Below are 17,973 nucleotides of genomic sequence, written 5' to 3'. Positions count from 1 at the left end.
CTTTCTTAAATGTGAAAGATAACTGAACCACAGGTAGTTCTATATATATCTGCTATAATTGGATTACAATATTGACATACATTTTCTAATGCTCCTGGAATATGGAATGCCTCTTAGGAACAACTTACCATATATTCAAAGCCTATTTCTTATGAAAGTAACAAGAATGAAAAAAATTGACTAAAAGTTGAAAATCATATTACACAAAGCTTTGTTTAAACAAGTAATTACTCATTTTCGTGAAATTCATTTCACTGTTTTCCTTTGGGGAACCCTGCTGCTCCATGACCCTCACCATTTGTTCAGAAGGTCATTTCAATAAGAAAGATATTTCAGGTGTTTCATGTCTGTTAATTTCCCGTGTAATGTTTTCAGCCTGGGCTGAAGTACATTGATTTTGCATGAAAAATTTCTCATGCATGTGGGAATGCTTAAAGGGCATGTTTTGTACTTGGCTATAAGAGAACAAATAATTGAGTTAGGCAAAAGCCATTAAAAATCAAATCAAATCTTTGATAGTGCTGCAAACATTGAAAGTTGAGGTTCTTTTTTTGTTTATTTTTCACAGATAATCTTGAAAATTGACACAGAAGATTCACTTTGAAATTTTAAGAAAGTAAAGGCTGGCCAGCAGCACAGGTATGCTGCTGATTTCTACTCTAATGTAATACACACCACATGGTGACCAGCTGGGGTTACACATACACCGTGTGCATATATTTGTACATGGAGCTTCCACAGGCATCAGCAATGATACAAAACCACAAGAAGAGACAGAATGATTGGCGTGAATCAAAAAGGGTGTGGGTTTATCCAAAACACCATCAAGCTCTAATTTGCGCAGTACTTCTGTGTTACCAAGCGTGGCAGCAGAGCTGGGACCAGAACTCGCTGTTCTCTCTTGTTGTTAACAACCACCTACTCCGCTCTAGATGGCAGATGTCATTGCTGCTTCATGATACATCGGAGAAATCCTTTTCAATTGAATCCTAGCTCTAGGGAGAAATGCTGGAAGATAAATCATAACTGAAAGCTGTGTGTACATGGGGCCTTACACCACTAGCAATGTCTTCGCTTAGCATCAAATTAACTCAATTCACTATTTTAAAGAGAACCGCTGGTTATGGGGAAAAAAAAGTTACACCTAAAAGTAACTATGAGTACACGCAAAGACATGTAGAAAGGATATGACTTAATTGATGTCCCATGTAATCATGTGACTTCTTCATGTCCATAAAAAGGTTCGGGTCACATTAATAGATCTATTGATCAGAGATGCTTCCACTCAATCCATCAACACCCAAATTAGCATAGGATTTCAGTGTTAGAAAATAAGGGATGAAATTAGTATTCTTTAGTTTAAAATGCATTATGAACTGTCAGAGAAAACTAAATGTATTTGTTGTACTGCTAGTTATAAATAATTGACTTTCAGAAAAACCTGAAACTAAGGATAATTATTTCCTCTTACGTATGGAGTTTGTAAATCTATCAGCCTTCTTCTCCCATATTAAACTACTGGGTATTTCATTAGGGTTCCATTGCACAGATAACGGGATGCGTATGTAGCAAAACATGACGAAGTGTTTTTTCTCTACATCTTTTCCTGGAAGAATTACAAGTAGCATCTGGTTCAAACCACTGTAGCTTATCTATCCCTAATGTCCCCCTTTTATTTTGTCCCTGGATTTAGAAAACACCTATGGAATTTGGTAAGAGCATCGCTAAGTCCAGGAAGGGACTTAGTTAAAATTCTATTTAAATTCTATGCTTCTTGGCTGTAGTCAAGGAGGCTGTGGATGAAAGTGCAATCGAAAGGGGACGTAGTCATGTTGCAACATCAAAGGAGCCCCCTTCAGTGGTGCTTCCCCTGATAACTTCCAGGCCCAGTTGGAAACAAGAAATACCTCTTCTCTCAGAGTTAATCTAGTTTCTGAAGCTGAAATTCAAATTCCAAAAGAGCATCAACCACAAAATTTGAAATCTCCCCCAAAAGATGTGGTTTAGAAAGAGTTCATGGGAGAGGTCAGGGACCGTATTATTTTTTATTTTGTTATCATTACTTTGGCTACCTATTATTCACACAATTTTTTTTTTCTTTTATAGAAATTATGACTTTTTGCAGAAAGCAGATAACATGCTCCAATATAACAAAGGAGAACGACACCATTTCCAAAAATAAACAGTCACTTTCCCCTTTTAAGCCATTGGGTTTTATGAAAGGAAGTGCTAGATAGTGTGGTTCATTTTAAGGAAATTGTGACTGTTTGACACACAAGTTTCTGTCAAGATAAAGCGTTCTCCTCATTAAACAGCGACAAGCACTCACTGTCGTGTTCAGCACATGACTTCCTGTATTTTTCTTTCTCTTTCTACCTAATGTTGCGTTGTGCATTACAAGTAGTCAAGTATTCCCTGCAGTCCATGAAAACAGTATTTTCTATCCTTTATCAATGTTTATGTGAGTGACATTCAAAAAGTTTTAATTTCCTCCCATCACTTGCAGTGCTTTTAAGGGTCATTTTTAACTCAAGGGACTTGCAGTTCAAACTATCTCCTCTTTTGACTAAATGATTTACTTCACAAACTCAATAGACGAGTCCAGGGAGGTAAATTCCTTTCAGATGGTAGTTATTCTGAGAGCAGAGCCAAATGACTCTACAGCACTGGGAAGGAAGCAAATGCCTCATTTCCCCCCCCGTAAGAAGGCCAGAGGACCAAAACTGATGGTCAAATGTTCCCCACTACACAAACCAGCCCCTGGGAAAGACTTGTTAGGCCAAATCACATCCATGACTTACACATGTGTCACATCAGTCATTATGTCTCTCAGATGATGGGAAGGCATTTAAAAAAACAAGCTGCAGAGAGGACTTCTATTAAGTGTGACTTTCTTAATAAGGGGAATAGGTAAGTGTATAAACATGTTTGGTGTTTATTTTCAAGTTTTCCTTATTCTTCCCTACCTTCTGTATCTCTACCAAAAGGTTTTCAATTCTATCACAGTAGAACTTCTTGAATTTCAGTAGGTCATGATTGATGTTTTCACGTCTTATTTTCATCCTCTGCCTGTGTGGTTACACCAGGCTTACCAAAACTGTCTGCAGATTACATTCCAGTGTCAAACTTTATCCTTCCGCTGGTTATTTTACCTTATGTTTACTTGCCACTGAAAATAACATGTTTTCTACTTTTCTCTCCTATCACACTTCTCAATGTCTTTATCCCCAATTTTATCTTTCTTTAAAAAAAAGATCTAATTCTTAAAGCATTTCAAACTTCCTTTCCTTGATTTTACACTCTTATTATTTTATGATATGGGCAGATAATGTCCGTTTATAAAGTCTATAAAATTGTACACACACTTGTACCTCTGATTCTGCATTATGGGGCCCAGTGTAATGGCTCAATGGGCTATTCCTCCACCTCCAGGTGCCAGGATCCCATGTGGGCACTGGTTTGTGTCTGGAATGCTCCACCTCCTATCCAGCTCCCTGCTTGTGGCCTGGGAATCAGAAGAGGATTGCCCAAAGCTTTGGGATCCTGCATGCATGTGAGAGACTTGGAGGTGGCTCCTGGCTCTTGCATTCAGATCGGCTCAGCTCCAACTATTGTGGCCACTTAGGGAGTGAACCAATGAATGGAAGATCATTTTCTCTGTCTCTCCTTCTCTCTGTGTATCTGCCTTTCCAATAAATAAGTCTTAAAAAAGAATATGCATTATGCATGGTGTTGGGATAATGAGACATTAAGAGTGTGGCTTACATTAGAGATGTCAGTGGATATGTGGCCCAAATGTAAAAGTTCTTCTTTTACTTGCATATCCAATGATTCTACCACCTGTCTCCTTTGAGGACATATCAATCACTGGGGTCATTGAGACTCCTCTCATAACTCCTACATTCCTATTTCTCTGCTAGTCAGACTGCCCCCACCTCAGTTGAAACATCTAAGGGTAAACTTGTTCTTTTTTCTTTGAGCCACGTATTCCTCCCAGGTTGCTGACTGAGGAACGGCACTGAAATTAAGTCATTTGTTTATCCCTGACATTTAGAAATTCTATTTGCTTCTATTTCTGTAAAGTAGCTGTCCTGCAAATTTTACCAGACTGTCTTTTCTTTTGCTTCTGTTTGTTCATTTCTGTTTGTAATATGTCCATTCCATGAGTACTTTGAAAATATGAGCTAAGACATCACTTCTATTTTCCCTTTCAAACTAGGATTATGGAAATGCTCTCGGTTCAAGGTTTTGCTTGTTCACTTGCTGGAGGTGTGATTTGAAAATTGTGTGTGTGTATCACCCCTTTAGCTTCTGTATCTTTTATATGAGATTAATAATAGCACCTATCTTACAGTGCTGTTATGAGAATAAAATCAATTTTTTATATAAAACATACTCTGATTATTAACTCGTGCTGAGAATTTGCTATCATAATTATGACAAAAAGAAATACTAATCCCTCCTTCCACTTTACTCAACTTTTCAGTGTATTTTTCTTATGCTGTGACTGGGAAAATTTTTCTCAAGTGCAAATATTCCATCACTAAATATTTACAGTGGCGCATTATTGCATCAAGTGGAAAAAAGAACGTAGTCTCCTTTTTATCCCTCGGTTTTCCTAATTTTGTATTCTCTATTACTCTGCCTCAAGTTTGAGTTTTAGACTGAATTATATATTCCATCCTTAACTCATGCTCCCATGACTCCAGGCAAAAAGATTTTACACTTTCAGGAGAGTCCTCTTCTCTCTTCATTTTGGAAACTTAGCCGTGATGTCCCCATTAGAAGTAAACTGGCTTTTTTAATCCTTGGATAATACATTCCAGCTGTATAATCTTTTTGAACTTCACTGTAGATGATATAATATGGTGCTAAACCCAGTATCATCTTCATTCTGTTGTTGGGAGGACTGAGTTAATACACATAAAGCTTACTAAATGTCAAAATAAGAATTTGACAAAATCCTCCAGAAGACTACAGGTTCTGGACTCTGCACAGATAAGCTGACTCTGCTGCATTTGTGATTCTTCTGCCTGCTTTATTGGTGGTGCCCAAGTTTCTGGAATTTACCAGGAATTACCAAGAAATCCTGGAATATAATTGGTTCCTTGAAGCCATAGACTCAAACAGATTTTTCTTCTTCCTGGTGATCTGAACAATCTCTCTGGCACATTAGAGGAACTTAGCAAACATTTGTTAAACGAAAATGGATAAACACTCTTATCTTCCAGAAGAGATTCTGAAATAGAACAGTTGTTCAGAACTATTTTTTGAATGACCAGATAAATTTATGAATCACATTTTGGTATAGCAGGAATGTACTCCAAGGTGATTTGAAAAGTGAGGCCATCAGTCTGTGTAATTTTAGGATGAAGTCTAAATACTCTTTTTCTTTTTTTGTACTTTTTCAGTAAATTCTGAAATGCACCATATAAGAGTCATCTTTGTATGTTTAATTTTGTGCTGTTGCTTTCATCACTGCTTAAATAGATGACTAGACAAGGTCTCTCAATCTGAATACTTGAATATCCTTCCCTGAGGAAGACCACACCTGGTTCCATGTCATTATCAATATAAACTATTTAACTCCATCAATAACTGTGAATTCCCAGAACCGTGAAGCAATTAGCTAAGCTTTGACACTGTAACAGGATTGAGGACAATATTTCTTTAGTGGGTAATGTTTCTAAGAATAAATGTGATCATATTTTTGTATACAAAGATTAGACAAAAATAAATGTGCTCCCCAGAAGCCTTAAATATAGATGCAGTTCAATTTGAAACCCTATTTGCCTAGGATATCACCATTGCCTATTTTAAACAAGAAAAATTGGTGAAATCGCTTGTGTCAATTAGTTGTACTTAGTTTAAATGAATTTTATGGTTTCCTGTCTCAATAATGGAATAAATAAACGTTTGGGAAAATAGTACACTCAAGCCAACATTGCCTATGAACTTTTAGCATACAGTTTTAACTCAGGATAAGTCCTTTAAAAGTTAAGAAAAAAACCTACAATTCCTTTATTGAATTACTATGGAATATATGATGCATCCTAAATAAACTCATTTAATTCTTGTAAACATTTTAGTTTGCTTTTTCTATTTTGTTCATCAACGAATTATAACTGTATATATGGGAGTAAAATGCAGTGCTTCAGTACATGTATGCATTGCATATCCTTTAACTCAAATCCATTTCTTTGAGGTGAGTACACTTAAGATCCACTTTTTTTGTAGGTTTCTGCTGCACAAATGAAAAATAAGGTATTCATGTTGAACTATATACTGGGTACATATATTATGATCCCATCTTAGAGTTGCAGCAAAAAAAAAAGCTTAGATGACTGTCAATAGACAACAGTCAAAAACTCAACAGCAATGTACACATACTTTCTATAATGAAATTTTGCTTATAGGTAGCACTTTACAATTGAGTGTTCAATAGAGAATTTTATCCCTTGCAGGAGAAGAAGGAATTAAATTTGATAAAGAATTCTTATCCTTCTCACTGTGCTGTTAGTTTTACATTAAGCAATGTAATTCATTTCTTTTTATAACCAAGCACATATAACTAGACTTGGTAAAAGAATACTTCATAAGGGTCAAATTGGTTGCAGTATTAGGGGAAACTCATTAAAATTGTCTTCTTTGGAGTGGCAGAAAAGTACTCATGTTCTTTCCACAAATGATTGAATCAGTTTGGAACTAAAATATTTTTACATTTTAAAAATACACATTTCAGAAAATTTGATTTGTTTAGTATGGTATTTTGAGTTTAGAAACTCTGTATAATATTGATCCAAAATTAAAATATTTACATTAATCTTTTGATAAGTAATAAGTGTATGCAATAACTTAATTTTATATTAGAGTATGAAAAGTGTTATCTTTGCGATTTCCAATTGAAATAAAGTAAAAGTTCATTTTATTGACTGGTATTTATTCCAATAGTATGCTACTACTCATTTTATATTTTTAATATATAGTAAAATGAGAATGTGGCCCCAATACAAATAAAAGCTATGCAGAAAATTGAAGTTTTGATGGACATCTTAAGAGCCACTTTCCAATTTTTTGGTCAGTCTTAAAATACCAAAATAGTTATAATACTTAACACTTAAAAAGAAAGAAAAAGATTCACTAGAAGTAAATAGCATAATAGTTATGAACATATAGAAATCAATGGAAGATTGAGCAATGTTTTTATATTAGGGTCACAAATCCTACAGATAAATTTCAGATTATTTTCAGACTGCACTTTTAAAAAGAAAACATATCCAGAGAGTTGAAGTATTAGGCAATTTCATTCTATTTCACTATTTTAGGTTCTACGACATTATAAAATATACATGGTTGCTTTTTTTGCACCCTAAATAAATGCTAAGGGCTATCAATAAATATCATGGTAACCATTATCATTTCTTCAATTGAACGAATATTTGGCTGCCTGATGCTGCACTTCAATTTCAAAGCTTGCCAGCAATTTTAAAGTCACACCCTGTCTCTAAAAGCTTTGAGACACATTTATTAGAGAAATACTCAAAAACAAAGTTAAACTATGAAAAGTAGGCAGACATATGAGCTCTGTGAGAATCACCAGGACTTGACATCTCTAAAATCATGAGGGAAAAAGCCTTGCTACTCAACTTGATGTGCTTTAGGTCTCAGGATGATAAGAAAAAAATGTGTTTTCAATCTTTCCCCAAATGTATTCAGTTCGATATGAAAATAGATACGTCTCAAATTAATACTTAATTTCTAAATACTCCTGAGGTCTATTAAAATTCTCTGGCAAAATCTTACTGAGCTTTTCTTCCAGTGGATTCTAGCTCAAAGTTTTGGCAGGCTCTGACTGATTAGCAGGTTTTTTCCTTCCCAATCACATTACTGAGCACACCCAAATGGAGCTCTGTGAACTAACTGTTTAAAAATATTACTTTACAAAGTAGATTAAAGCCTTGTTTAGACTATCAAAAGGACATATAACTCAAGGTAATGGAGTGCAATTGAAAAATGTGAAATGTCTTTAAAATGGGATCACTTTATATGAAGTCACATTCTATATTTACGTATGTGAAAGTATAAAATCCAGCTAATTTTTCACATCACTCAGCTCACCACTAAGTTAAGAGATGTGCCGGCAACTGGAACCATTACATGAATGCTCACATCAAATGCAGCTTCATTTAAATCATGACTTTCTGAAGGAAGTACTGTTGTCTTTCACTCATCAGCATAAGGAATTCCATCTTCACACCAAAAGACTGACTCAAACATAGAAGTATTCGGCTGAAAACTCTGGAGAACTGCGTTAAGGCTTGGACAAGGTTCTGCTTCAGGTGGACAGGTGCACCCAGAGGCCCTCATCCAACAACTGTGCATAGAAGGATGCCTTCTGGAATGATAAAGACCTGCAGATATTTCTAATCACTAAATGATCCCAGACACTGTAGTGCTATCAAAGCTTTGTAAATCTCAGGACTGGTGCAGTGGCATAGCAAGTTAGTGCTCTGCCTGCAGTCACCTACTCCTATATGCTTCACTTCTCACCCAAGTCTCTGCATCTATCCGGAAAAAGCAACAGAGCATGGCCCATTTGGGATTCCTGGAAGAAGCTCCTGGTTCCCAGTTTTTTTTACCAGCCCATCTTTGGCTGCTGCAACCTTTTCTGAAGTGACCAAGGCGGGAAAGATCTCTCTCTCTCTCACTCTCTCTCTCTCTCAACTTCCAATCAACAGAAGTGTTTTAAAAACAAAACTCTGTAAACTTCATGATCACAAGAACACTTCAGAAGAATGTGCCCAAATACCTTGATTGAATGTCTGTAAGAATAAGCCTGTGTTCATAACAAAAAGACATTAAACAGCACTAATGCTTTTCAATAATAAAGTTAGTAGAGTCTCTATCTCTTTTGTAAGAAAGAAACATGCATCCTTCAACAAAAGAAATAACTAGTATTAGTTTTAAAACAGAAATTCTTCTAAAATGTCCCTCTGCCCTCACAAATAACATTTGGCACTGGCTTATTTCTGTTTTATGCGGTTGCCCATCAAATACCATAATACATAATAATGTATCCCTAATAATAGAATTGATTTCCTTTCTTTTCTAAGATTAAAAGAACCAACAAGGGACTAAACTATTAGAAATATATCACATTTTAAAATTAGCCATGCATACTGACATGATACAATTATTAATAAATCTCATGAATACTTATAAGAAAAATATCCTATTGTTTTACACAGTAGCGAGTACAGTGGAGAAAGTTGTATTGAATATTGCATCATTCATATGAAACAAAGTACTTACAAAACCAAAATGAGGAAGAAATTCTTACCACCTTCTTTGGTGCAAAGGTTGACAAGGTTGTGGACTGTGTCCATCAGCTCCAGCTGTTGCTTCTGAAGGACACTGTTGTTGGTGGTGGCCCTGTTCAGCTGCTTCTCCAGCTCCTGGATTATGTACGTCTGACGAGCAACCAGGCCTTGAAGGTTCTCCTTCTCTTCTTTTAAGGCGTCCAACTCTTCCTTGTGCTTTCCTTCCATTTCTAAGATTTTATGCTCCAATAAGCTTTAACAGAAAAAAAAAAAGAAGTCTTAGTTTTGAAAGTGTTGTATCTGTAATATAACCAGTTTAGGGTTGGAAATTTTAATTAGGCATGAAAGTATTTTTTATAGTTTCATTCTATAGGAGAGAGACAGGGGATAATAGAATAAAGAGAGAGAAAGGAGAAACCGGAACTCAAATTAGGGTCTCCCATATGTGTAACAAGAACCCAGTCAAAAAGTCACTGCCATTTCTCAGGAGCTGCATTCAAAGGAAGCTAAAATGAGGAGCTAAAGCTGGGAGTTGATGCCAGCTACTCTGATGTGTGATGTTGGTTGTTCATCAGCATCTTATCCAGTAGGCTCTAAATGCTCGCACTGAGAACACTTTAAATCATACATTCAGAAATACTAGTTTTAATATAAAAGATATACAAGCATGCATGTAGTATCAAATGAAGAATAAACTAGGTCAGATATTGTTAGAGCAAATTTTGACTCCTGAATATAATTTATCTTTGTTTGATTCATAAAAATGATTCATTTCATTTGGTCATTCTTATGCTCAGAGAAGAAATTATAGAATACGTTTCATTGAGTAAATAGCTCCAATATGGAATACAAGAAATAGCTAAGGGAAAAAATGAACAAAACAGAAATTATTACTCATTTGGAATTCTCAAAAGATTAGTGGTGATCAAATTGCAATGGAGTTCTTTGGGATCGGGGTAAAGCTTCAGGATTCCAAGTTGCCCAACCATTGTGCACATGGCTCAGCAAAGAAAGGCTCCATTCTGCTGGAATTAGGATCTTATAAAATGATGGGATACTTTCCTTAGACAGAGACCATCTGCAATCAAGAACTTCCATCCCTCAGAACTCTGGAAAGCACATTTCCATTGCACATTAGAAATGATACAGAATGCAGAAGCATACTTGAATCTAAGCAATTGCCAGGAAATAAAAAGCATTTACATTTTATAGAGTGTCTAATACACTACCATTCCTCTGGGGAATGGTTTACTTAGTTTTCTCATTTTCGTTTTCAGAGGGTTCAGGCAAACCTTAGTTTACAAGGTGCTATTCAAATGCAACACACCAGAACGAATGGGCACTTAATTTACCTTAGAGAAATGTAGCTCTGAATCATCCCTATAAGTTTTCTCAAAAAAGGGGACACTAGGGAGTGTTTTAAAGTTAATGCTTAAATTATAAAATTGAGTGTGTTTGAAGAGCCAAAATTTTGAACTCTGTGAGACAAAATGAAATATTTGAATGCCTTATACAGATAAGGAAGTATGGAAAGATCTGCTTATTGGTTTCCAGAGCTTTGCCAGCACACTTATCTTCCAAGAGAATATGTCCCAGCATGTGGCAGGAGTGTCAAGTGTGAAGCCAAGCATGAAAAAAACAGCACCTAGACAACCATCTGAATAAGACCCCACTAATGTGCAACACCTTCTACACTGGTCAATCAATTATTTTCTGAATCAATAAGTAGCATTCTGGTTTGGGAAAGATCCTAAAGTTGTATCTTATAGTTCTTTCCAGTAATTATGCAAATGATAAAATGACACCATTGCTACCCTAAGAATTTATTTTTTAGGGAGAAACTTTATCTCAAATATAAACCAGGAGCTATAAGAAACTTTCCTTTCAAACATAAATCATGCTTTCCAGATGTTTTTACTTTCTACTTTGATGTACTGCTCTTATATAAGAAGATGCATATTTAAGACATGGCTACTATCTGAAATGGTAATAAAAGAGAGCAGGTTTGCTTCTTAATTTTCAGTATAATTTGGAAAGGAAAGAGCATGAAAATATTGGTCAAAGACCGAGGGCCAAAGGAAATCATCTGAACACTGACTTACGGACATAAAGTCCTGCATGCCCTCAGTGATAGGGATACACATTAGCATATTGGAAAGAATACCAATTTTTAGAATGTGTGAATGGGTGTTTAATGTACGTTTACTGCCAAAGATCAAAGGGCACTAACATGGTCTATCTTTTTAGAATAGATGTTCAGGTAAAGTGAGGACAGGATTGCCCCAGAAGATACAGACAGCTCAAAAGGGTTTGAAAATCCAAGTAGTAGGAATGACAACTACAAGCAAAGTGAGAACACGGCATTCACAGGGTTTCCTAAATGGCGGGTCTTATCAGATAATGATCACTTCTAGTCATTTTCCCATCTCATTTCTTCACCTTAACAGACATTGTGCTCCAATGATTTCCTACAGATTATGTTTATTAGGGATGGCCTCTATAATAGTAATAGCCTTTAAAGACTCCGTTAGGTAAGATGGATCTCTTCTTGACCTTTCCATTTCCTTTGACAGCACTCATTGTTTCAGGTTCTCTTGAAATCTGGCTTCCAAAAGACTCTTGTCCTGCCTTCATTCTCATGCATTGGTTATTATCTACTCTGGAAGCTAGCCCTTCCTCCTCATCACTTCCAAAACAGTTTGAACACAAAATTTATTTGCCAGGAAAATCTATGTAGTATCTCCACTTGTCATCATATTCTTCCAAACATATTATTACTCTTGTGAAGTGTTTAAAAACCTTATCTCCTTTGATTCTTAAAATAACATAATGATATAGATTGAGTAGATACTATAAGCCTTATTGTATGGGCAATAAACTAAAAATTTTGTCCCAAATCATGCACATATTAAATGTCAGAAGCAGGATAAAAAGTCATTTCTTCTAGCAAGTTGGACTAGAAATATAACTACGCTATCCTACTGCTGTGAAGATCACCTCTCTCACATTTAGAATAATGCAAATTCTACTTATTTGTAACCATTTATATTATATTAACAATGAAAGAAAGACTTTTACATATGTGTATTTTTATCCCCATATACTTATTTTGTGAATGGATCCTTTATATTTATTTACATCTATACATCATTTTCACTTAGAAACAAAGTGTGCCAAGCCAGTTTTCTTTTTTTTTTTTTTTTAATGTACATTGAGATTTTGAGTACTGCTGTGCTTTAAAGCCTCTTTAACTAAAATACCAAAGAAAATTGGGCCCAGCAGCGTGGCCTAGCGGCTAAAGTCCTCACCATGAATGCACTGGGCCCGGTTCTAGTCCCGGCAGCTCCACTTCCCATCCAGCTCCCTGCTTGTGGCCTGGGAAAGCAGTAGAGGATGGCCCAATGCTTTGGGACCCTGCACCCATGTGGGAGACCCGGAAGACATTCCTGGTTCCCGGCTTCAAATCGGGACAGAGACAGCCGTTGCGGCTCACTTGGGGAGTGAATCATCTGTCTCTCCTCCTCTCTGTATATCTGACTTTGTAATAAAAATAAATAAATCTTTAAAAAAATATCGAAGAAATTCTGTTTTATCCCTGGATGCCTCTGTGGGTTGTCTTATGCTTTTTCACCAATAGGTCTGTAGGGAGTTGCCATGTCAGAGGGACCTGAAGACATTTAAACACAGACATTGATCTAGATGACATTAGCGCTCCAATGTTCTAGAATTACAAAGAAAAAAGGACCCAGATTCTCCCTGATGATGGCCTTCAGTAACAAATTCAGCTTTGGATTAAATTAGTAATACAAAACCTTGGTGCTGATTACAAACCCCATACATTCTTTTCTAGAAAGCATTTCTTATATTTTGATTAAACAAAATTAAAATTTCATTATCATGGTTTTGTGAAGCGTACATTAAATAAAACCCTTTATGGTGATGCGTTTTTTAGGATTAGGATGCCAAGGAACAACATTTATGAAACTGTGTGTCTAAACCTATATAAGTTGAGCTAAAAATCCAAAGACAGTTTCTCACAAGATTCTCAGGATTTCCTGTGTCTCATCTTCCTGGAAATAGTTTGAGAAGAGACATGCATAGAATTTTGGCACTTAACTTCTTGTTTGAGGCAGAGGTGCACTTTAGTGAATAATAAAATAAACAAAATAATCTAGGTCTTGAACTTCAGTAAAAGATTCTAAGTGAGTATATACAAAATCCTACTTGATTTCCTTTTCTGTGTTATACAGCCTGTCTCCTTCAACATAACTTATTGGAAAGACTTCAAATCATTGACTGTATCTTAAAATTTCCACAGTAAAAACTCTTCCTTTCAAATTGTTTCCCACAATAGAGTTCCTAAATAGCAGCCAATGAATTCATAGTGGTGACAGTGCCTAAGCTCTCTGTCCGTAAATATAGCCCTTCAAACAAAGAAGATGTTGAAAATATAGAGACATTCTTATTTTTATCTGTCTGAAGCAATTATATGTTTTCATTTTTTGCATTATTTTAACATATATGGTGTCAACATGTGTTTCAAATATGGATTTGTAAAGGGCAACCCTACAACCCCTTAAACAGAGAAGTATTTAATTTCAATTTATGCTATACATATCTGATTTGTAAAAACAGTAAATTTTCTTTCAAAATTTGAAATCATAGTCACTTTGTCTTTCAATGCTGTTCCTGAAGATTCGATACTACATGTATACACATAAAGTTTGAGTTAAGTAAGAATAAGCTGGACATGTGTGGAGGCAAGAAATCCTGAGAAGTGATTGATACATGAATGGGCTAAATACAGAATATAAATGATTAATCAAATGAAAAATGAAACAACCTGTGGGGCAGGTGTTCAAATCGGGCAGACTCCAATTGGCTGCACCCCAAGACCACCAACGCCGATTAACACAACTGCATTTTACTTTGAGGTACTAGAGTTTGAAATCTCGCTCAAGCCCCTCACTCCAGCTTCCTGCTAATGAGAGTGTTGGGAAATAGGGGTAATGGCTCAGATCAATGGGTTATTTTATTTTATTTTTAAGGATTGACTTATTATTTTGTGAGACATCTTCTGGTGTACACATCAAGTGGCAGCATTGGCTAGAGATAAGCCTGCCTAACTTCAGGCACTTCATTCAGGTCTCCCACATGGGTGGCTGGGGTCCAACCATTTGACCATCTCCCCTTGCTTTTCCTAAGACATTACAGGAAGTTCGATTGGAACTGGGGCAGCTAGGATTCAAAACACAACCCAAATGGGATGCTGGCATTGCAGGTAATGGCCTTACTGCAATGACAGCCCATCAAGTAATTGAATTCTTGCCACCCACATAGGAGATCTGGATTAAACACCTGGCTCTTGGTGTCAGCCTGAGTCAAACATGATATTTGATAGGTATTTTGAATGTGAACCATCAAGCTGAAGATCTCTTTGCCTCTCTGTGTCTCTGTCTCACTAATAAGATGATTAAAATAGAAAAAAAAAAAAGATGATACACAGCTAAATCTTCCTGCTAGTGGAGTTGACTAAATTAACTATTAAAGTTTTAGGAAAGTAAAAAGCCTGTGCATAAAAAGCAGAATGCGCAAAATTCAGAGATGCCTTGTTAGCCTCTTTTAATATTTTATATCAAATATCATTTCAATACTATATATTCATTAATATAAAAATGACTATGAAATATTTTAAATTATGATGCATCTATAAGGATAGATTGATTCTGATTCCTGTATGTGTAAAGCATTAATGACATTTTTATGATATTATTATTACATAAACAGCAGGAAAAATCTAGCATTAAATAATATTTAAGGTCTGCACATATATGAACTTGGGCTTACATAAAATTATGTATTAGTAGGCAACTATGCAAAATGCACAAATATTGAAACTGTGTACATATTTACAATTCAGTATATTTATGGAAAACTTCTGGAAAATAAGTACATTTATAACTTAATGACCATATCAAGCTTGTCTTACTTTTTAAATAAATTATTAGGGAATGATTTTTCATAAAAAATTAAGTAAATGGCATGAATCTAGAATTGCCTGCCTAGCTGTTGTCCAGAAATTCAATAGTTTGAATTAGTGAACCTCAGAATGTGCACTGATAACCTTGTACCATACAATGAGTTTCTGAAAATGTGGAATAGTACTCCTTCTTCACATTATTTATGTTAAGAGCAATTACTATACCTAAAATATTTAATATGAACTATATGGTGTGTGTTTTTCAGTAAAAGTATTTTTGTTAGCTGTGTGTGTGTGTGTGTATGTGTAGATAAATGTCATTAGTTGGACTGACAGTTTGCCAGTTGATTATTCAATCACCATTTAAAAAGTATTTGATATCATGCATATTATGTATAGGGAATTGTGCCTTGAACTAGGAAGAAAATGATTAATAAAAAATACAGTATCTGTGTTGCAAGGGTCACATGCTAATAGTTAGTTACAAATATATAGACATGCATACATACCACTATCTTGTCATGTGACAGCATAAATGAAATAATGGAGGATTACAGTTATAATAATATCAAATATTTTATTATGAGAAAAATTATGGAACAGAGCCAGAGAATGATTCTTGGAGGAGGAGACATAAGCATTCAGTTCCCAAAAAATGAATAGGCATTTGCAAGTTGAACAAGGAATGTGAGATATACAACAGACCTAGCAAACGTGTAAAATACATCACAGGTTCATTGTGACAGTACAGCTAACAGAATCAAGCACTATTACACCTCTAAGGCACTGCTCTGTATGAGTGCTGCTCAATAACAATCGGCAGACTTGCTCCATCCAGTGCTTATTGTCATTATCTCTGTGTCACAAATTAAGAAACGGAAGCATTGAGGCTGTAAGTAACTTGCTCAGAGTTACACAAATAGAATGTGAGAGCTTGTTCTAGTGACAACAAAGGAAAGGGAAATAGAAGCAGTCTGGCATCACAACTCAAGCTCTTAGCAATTAGATCCTTTGAAAAATTCACAGAGGTAAGAGCACAACACTAGGATTGTGTTCTGTGCTGAACAGCTTGACTTCCTCCAGGACAGACTCACAAGGATGTTGGGATGAACTTGAATGAGGAAATCTGGTTGCATGATTTGCATCTTAGGAAGAAAATAGCTTTGATGGCATCAACAATTATTAGTACTTTATAGGAGACCAAGAAAAAGGGAATAACTCAGAAGCCTTTTGGATTTATAATTTGATCAGAATCCTATTTAAATTTCAAGGTTATTAAAATTTAAAAGAAAGGAAAATGTATATGCAATATATTCAGTATTTTAAAAAGACAACATTTTATCCAATCAGAATCTGTGAATATTCTGCTTACTAGGGATGGTACAGTTTTCTTCCCTCCCTGATATTAATAGTAATATAATTCAATTTAGATTATGGCTAGAAGTCCATGAAGTTTTACTGGAGTATTTTGTGAAGAATATACTAAAAGGAGAATAAGTTTAATTAGAAAGTAACTTCATTTCTTTAGGCTCAGTAAATTTTAAAGCAACACTACTTGATTATACTGTCATCATAATTCGCTTGTAAGGCATGATTTGATATCTTGAAATTAAATAAGCTTCAGTCACATCAAATTAACTTAAATACTTCCCAGAGCTCCATCTAAAAGATAGATGAGGTTTGTTACATAGATTGAGTAAATTCTAAATGCAAAAGAGTTTACATCTCCTATTGCAATATTAGAAGTATTAAATAATGGCCTATATAATGATAGACCAAAAGCAAGTGGTGTATTCCCTTTTTCACATTTCTGTATGTGTTAATACAGTAACTTGATCAAGTATACTTGCGGCTGTATCACATTGGAAAATGTTTTATACAACAACACAGAAAGCCATATATTTCTGTCTGTTCTGCCATATATTTGTTGTTTGTTCATGGACAAGTTATGTGACCTTTGGTAAGCTTCAAGATTTTAGGTGAAAAGTAGGAAATGACAACATATACTTTGCATAATTGGCTGGATGGTTAGTGTTATTGAATGTAAGACACATGGCACAAATGTTTACCCAAGAGTAGGTATCAGGTAGGTATCTATGACCGCTGCTCACATGTTTCAGCTGTAATTCACTCTGCTCTGAATAATCTTACTAAAGATTTCCCTCATCATCACTCTGCATATTCAGCATAATTACCAGGAAACCTCACACATCATGACTTTGTAAACATGGGGTGCCAAATTCACTTTCTGGATATCCTCATGAGGCAGAGTGAATTTTTTTTTTTTTTGCATTATTCTTTTCTGGTGTGTTGTGCTCCACCTTTGTAAAACGTTGGGATGAGATCAGAGCTGGACAGGTGCCTAACAACATGGCTAGCTGACCGAAACTTTAAGCTAGCAGATCTGCTCTCAGATTATGCTCTTCTGAAGGAAACTACCTTGGGACATCCTTCCCTGCTACAGTGTCTGGAAGCACGGCACACATACTGGAGAAAGCTGATCAGTGGTGACAGCTCTATGGTACTCAGGACAAAGGGGAACATCAAGGTTTCTCCTTTAGCTGAATTTTTGGCTGTATAATTTTGACTGCACAGGTGAGTTAGTGATCCGACAACTTGGTGCTGTTTCCTTGAACACACACACACGCGCGTGTACACACACACACACGCACA

At 35.6% G+C, this 17,973-nt stretch overlaps 1 protein-coding gene across 2 annotated transcripts in view; it reads right to left on the bottom strand.

Moving 5' to 3' along the window:
* Positions 1 to 17,973, bottom strand: part of ANGPT1 (angiopoietin 1) — a 230,262-nt gene that overhangs the window by 59,043 nt on the left and 153,246 nt on the right. Inside the window, exon 4 of one of the 2 annotated variants that reach the window (XM_004580678.3) lies at positions 9,341 to 9,573. In XM_004580678.3, the coding sequence (XP_004580735.1) occupies positions 9,341 to 9,573 (233 nt within the window). The remainder of the gene's footprint in view (positions 1 to 9,340; positions 9,574 to 17,973) is intronic. The other variant, XM_004580679.3, reaches the window with a different exon arrangement.

The sequence above is a fragment of the Ochotona princeps genome, chromosome 9 (genome assembly GCF_030435755.1).
Source record: "Ochotona princeps isolate mOchPri1 chromosome 9, mOchPri1.hap1, whole genome shotgun sequence".
Lineage (NCBI taxonomy): Eukaryota > Metazoa > Chordata > Mammalia > Lagomorpha > Ochotonidae > Ochotona > Ochotona princeps.
This window is presented reverse-complemented; position numbering and strand designations above follow the sequence as displayed.